The 5,610-nt window shown below is 36.6% G+C and overlaps 1 protein-coding gene across 1 annotated transcript in view; it reads left to right on the top strand.

The window, feature by feature from the left end:
- The window catches only part of MSH4 (mutS homolog 4), a 228,115-nt gene that overhangs the window by 180,504 nt on the left and 42,001 nt on the right, over nucleotides 1-5,610 (top strand). The window contains exon 16 of the mRNA XM_007958126.2: nucleotides 3,220-3,338. Within this exon, the coding sequence (XP_007956317.1) occupies nucleotides 3,220-3,338 (119 nt within the window). The remainder of the gene's footprint in view (nucleotides 1-3,219; nucleotides 3,339-5,610) is intronic.

Below are 5,610 nucleotides of genomic sequence, written 5' to 3'. Positions count from 1 at the left end.
GCTGTCTCTTTAAATATCCAAAATAGTCAAGCCGCTTTTTAAACCTTCAAAATGGAGGCGCCCTCCATATCGGCAAAAGTCCACAACTCAGCCCACCTTCTCTTCACCTTCTCCATTTGTTCCCCAGCCACCATGCACAGTCCTCCGTGCAGTCCCTGGCTAGCAGGGTGATTTTTAGGGTAATTCTTAGCTCCTACCACCACTCAGGAATCTCCAAGCTGTCTGTGCTGTCAGGATCGCTGCCAGACTGCAGCTCCGTCTGTCTCCTTTTTTGGTATTTTCACGCAAATTCTTCTGCTAATTGGGGTTTAATCCACTTCTATATCCTTCCCATCAAGGTTCAGGGGCCCAGGATTATCTTCTGTGTGTGTGTGTTATTTGGTGTCCCTTTTCTTTGTTGAAGAGGGTCTGTGCAGTCTTTCTGCCTAGTCTACCATCTTGCCCAATTCCTGGAGTTTTGTTCTTTGCCAGTTCCTTCAGTGCAGCTTTGACTTCTTCCTCCAGTACCATTGGTTCTTGATCATAGGTCACCTTCTGACATGGATGAAGATCTGCCAGTTCTTTTTGGTACAGTGACTCTGTATCTTCCTTCCATCTTCCTTTGATGCTTCCTGCATCATTCAATATTTTGCCCATAGAATCTTTCAGTATTGCAACTCAATGCTTAATTTTTTTCCTCAGTTCTTTCAGCTTGAGAAATGCCAAGCGTGTTCTTCACTTTTGGTTTTCTTACTCCAAGTCTTTGCACATTTCACTGTAGTAATTGGCTTTGTCTGCTCAAGCTGCTCTTTGAAATCTTCTGTGCAGCTCTTGTATCTTGTCATTTATTCAGTTTGCTTTCACTACTTTCCGCTCAAGGGAAAGTTTTAACATCTCTTCTGACATCCGTTTTGGTCTTTTCTTCCTTTCTTGTATTTTTAATGACCTCTTGCTTTCTTCATGGATGATATTTTTTATGTCTTCCCACAATTCTTCTGGTTTTTGGTCATTAGTGTTCAGTGCATCAAATCTATTTTTTTAGATGGTCTCCAAATTCAGGAGGAATATATTCAAGATCATATTTTGGCTTTCATGGACTTGTTTGAATTGTCTTCAACTTCAAGTTGAACTTGCATATAAGCAGTTGATGGTCTGTTCCACAAACAGCTCCTGGCCTGGTTTTGGCTGAAGATATTGAGCTCTTCCTTTGCCTCTTGCCAGAGATATAGTCAGTCTGATTCCTGTGTATTTCATCTGGCGAAGTCCACGTGTATAGCTGTTGTTTGTATTGTTGAAAAAAGGTATTTGCAATGAATAAGTTGTTGGCCTTGCAGACTTCTATCATGGGATCTCCAGCATTATTTCTGTCACTAAGGCCAAATTTTCCAACTACCAGTGATTCTTCTCTGTTTCCAACTTTTGCATTCCACTCATCAGTGATAATTAACACATCTTGTTTGCATGTTTGGTCTATTTCAGACTGCAGAAGTTGATAAAAATCTTCAGTTTCCTCATCTGTGGCTTTGGTGGTTGGTGCATAAATTTGAATAACAGTCGTATTAACTTGTCTTCCTTGTAGGCATATGGGTATTATCTTATCACTGACAGCATTGTACTTCAGGACAGATCTTGAAACATCCTTTGTGATGATGAATGCCAGGACATTCCTCTTCAAACTGTCATTCCTCGCGTAGTAGATCATATTGTTGTCTGATTCAAATGGCCAAAACCAGTCCATTTCAGCTTACTAATGCTGACGATATCAATCTTTATGCATTCCATTTAATTTTTGACAACTTCCACTTCTCCTAGATTCATACTTCATACATTCCATCTGCTTTATAGATGAGGAAATTAGGATGTTGTAATTTGCCCAAAATCATGTAGCTAGTAAGAGGCAGAACCAGGACTCAAAATCAGACAGCCTGATTCTAGACTCCATGCTTCAGAAGCTGTTCTACCCTTCTCTACCCTAAAAAAGGTAGCAGGTTATTGATAGATGTAGGAGAAAATGAAAGAGGTTTTGTTTTATTTTTTTGAGCCAGATAGTTCTGACTGAAATTCTGGCACCATTGCTTCACTATTTCAGTAAACATTTATCATGAGATTACTATGGGTCAAGAGCTGATGTAGGCATGTAATTATGGAAGAGGTACATCTACTAGCTTTCTGGCCTTGAACTTCAGTTTTTTTCATTGGTAAAATGAGAATAGCAATAATACCTATTTTAATGGATTATCTTGAGAATTAAAGACAATGAATATAACTAGAAGGAATGAATTTATGCCTTGTAAGGGAAATGGTAGGTGCTGTAATTATAAGTATTATTATTATTATTATTATATTACTATTTTTTATTATTAGCCTAACTTTTCATTCTTTTCCTGCTAGATTTTATTCCTGGGAGTTAGGCCCTATTTTTTCATTCTTACCTTTGTTTTAAATTCTGAAATGATCTTGTTCTGTTTCTTCACTCCCATTATTGTTTACTATCATTTTTTTGACATGGAGTTCTGTCATACTTGATGCTTTATCCATTCAACTGTTACTATGTTTTTATCGATACCATTATGAGGTTAGAATGCCTTTTAGAGCCCATTATATTTAGAGACAGATGCATTAATCATCAGATTGATTTGTTTTCAGAAGGTGACTATTTCGGAGAGCTTGTTAACTTCTCTGGCAGAAACTTAGTCTTTTGGATAAAAATTCACTTTTTTTTTTTAAAGTGTTTTGCCTTTATTCTGCTTCTGAGTATTTCTGCACATTTATAATAACAGATATTGCATAATACGTCTTTTTAAAATAATGTTATCAACTTGAGTTTCATAAGCATTTCTTTAAAATTTAATATTTTGAATTTCATTCTTATCTACCTATATTATTTAAAATTTGTATCAAACTTACACATCAAACTTACAATATCTTTCTCTAATTTACTTAAACATACACTGTATTATATTATATTATCCAAAAAATTTTCTATAGTAAGTAGAGCAAGTAGTATCTTCACCTTATGTAGGAGTAAGTTGAGCCAAGGAGAGTTTACATTCTGTTGGAGGTTAAATAATAATTGATAAAGTGGAGACCATGTCCTATAACTTCACATCCAGTGTTCTTTCTACTACATAATTTTTAGATAGGCTAGTAAATAGTCCAAGTTGATGGAAAGTGCAAAATATTGGTATTAGTCGTATGTTTTAAAAGGACTTCAATTTACTTCAATCTTACATTTTACAGGATCCTATGTTCCAGCAGAATATGCATCTTTTAGAATTGCTGAACAAATTTTTACAAGAATCAGTACTGATGATGATATTGAAACAAATTCATCAACATTTATGAAGGAAATGAAAGAGGTACCTGAACCAAACTTCACTTGTGTTAATAAACTTACTAAATACTTCCACTAACAATCAATTATCATATGAGAAAGGATTCTTATATTAATACATGGAGATATGCTTATACCTCTTTGTAAGAGCCAGAGGGCAGTCAAAGATAGCATCCTAATATCTGTCGTATGTAGAAATGGAAGTAAATACTTTGTTGAAAAACACAGTTTTAAAAAGCTAGTATTATTGAATGATTAAAAAAAAAAATGTGCTTTCTTGTTCTTATATGGAATATATAAAATACTTATTTTCAGACAAATGATACTCATTTCATGCTATTTTGCATAGTATCTTGTTCCTGGTAGGCTTGGTTTTAAAATAAAAGATGTTAAAATAAAATGTTTTTTAAAAATCATTCTATTCTTTGCCTTTATAGAATTTTCATCTTATAACAAATTATGGGAGCTCTGGCAGTGTAGTGCCTAAGGCATTTGACTGCTAACCAGAAGGCTGATGGTTCAAAACCACCAGTCCCTCCTTTGAAGGAAGACTAGCCAATCTACTTCCATAGAGATACTGCCTTGGAAACCCAAGGAGGGGTCTCTAGGAGTCGTATTTGCCTCAACGGCAGTAAGAGATAACAAATTATACATCATCATCTATTTCTAATCTGAATAAACCTCCAGTAGGCTTGGAGAGCTGAAGAAGTCAAATATACTTTTTGGGCTATCTTTAGTAGCTAGAAATTTCTGGATCACTACACAGTTGGATACTTTTCTGCAAGTAGACATGACTTCTATATAATTATTTAGTATTTATTGAATGGAATCGTTGGGTGATACAATTTTGCTGTTGACTGCTAACTGAAAGGTTGGCAGTTTGAATTTATGCAGAGGTGCCTCAGAAGAAAGGCAGGAGATCTGCTTCCAAAACTTCACAGCCTTGAAAATCACATGGAGCACGGTTCTACTCTACAAACATGGGGTTGTCATGAGTTAGAATTGCCTTGATGCCAAATATTTGTTTTTCCTTTTTGGTAGTCCCCCACCATCTATGGGAGATTATAGCTATGTACTGAGGGCTTGAGATGCATTTTTAAAGGGTCTTAGCCCTCAAGAAGCTTAGTCACATAAAAAGGTAAAAGAACCATGAAAGTTACTTTTGTGTTATGATGTTATGTTATAAGGGGATTTTATTTTTTGAGAAAGAGGTTAATCTTCAGTGGTGACACAGCATTTCTGTCAATTAAAAGTTTGGTCTTTTTTGGTCATGGATTTAAAATTTATTTATTTTATTAAGACTCACAGACTTGGGTACTCTTTACTAAATGTTCCTTCTATATTTACTGGGTAAAGTGATGTTAAAATAATATAAGATCAATCAAAAATGGGCAATAAACTTGAAAAGAAGATATACAAATGACCAATAATCTCACATGAACTAATGTTGAACATCATTAGTCGTTGTTGTTGTTATGTGCTGCTGAGTCAGACCCGAATCATAGCGACCCCTCCTTGGGTTTCTGAGGCAGTATCACTATGGAAATAGATTGCCCAACCTTCCTTCCAAGGAGTGGCTGGTGGGTTTGATCTGCCAGCCTTCTGGTTAGCAGTCAAGTGCCTTAGGCACTACGCTACCAGAGCTCCTCCATGTCATTATCCTTCCCTTCAAAGCTCAGGGTTCCAGGATTATCTTCTGTATCTCTTTCAATTAATTTGTTCTTTGTTGTAGAGGGTCTGTATAGCTTGTCTGCCTATTCCACAATCCTGCCAGAATTTCATTGTTTAACTTTTTGAGGAACTGCCTAAGTTTTCCACAGCAGCTGTACCATTTTACAATCATACAAGCAATGGAAGAGGGTTCCAGTTTCTCCACCTTTCTTTCTATCACTTGTTACTTTCTGGACTTTTTTTTCTTTTCTTTTTTTTTAAATTTTTTATTATGATTTGGGTGAAGATTTACAGAGCAAATTCACTTTCCATACAGCAGCTTACATATACTTCGTCTCATGACATTAACCACAGTTTACCACAATGCAACAGCTCCCCTCCCACTTCCTCCCCATAGTTACCTCTTCCCCGTGTCCATCCCTCCATGTGCTCCTGCCCCCTGCACTGTGTCCCTGTGCATAGGCAGCCCTTCTTTCTCAAAGACTTTTCTCTCCAAGGAGTGTATCTACCTCAGGTAAATGTTCAACTCATATGCCTGTCACCTGTTTGGATGGAAATCACAGGTGTGGATTCAATTCCAGACCTGAAGGGCAGCTAGGGGCCATAGTCTCAGTGGTTCCACCAGG

This window comes from Orycteropus afer, unplaced genomic scaffold (genome assembly GCF_000298275.1).
Source record: "Orycteropus afer afer isolate SDZICR_OR568_19922 unplaced genomic scaffold, OryAfe1.0 scaffold00856, whole genome shotgun sequence".
Lineage (NCBI taxonomy): Eukaryota > Metazoa > Chordata > Mammalia > Tubulidentata > Orycteropodidae > Orycteropus > Orycteropus afer.
The sequence above is the reverse complement of the archived record's forward strand: the minus strand, read 5'-3'. Positions and strand labels throughout refer to the sequence as shown.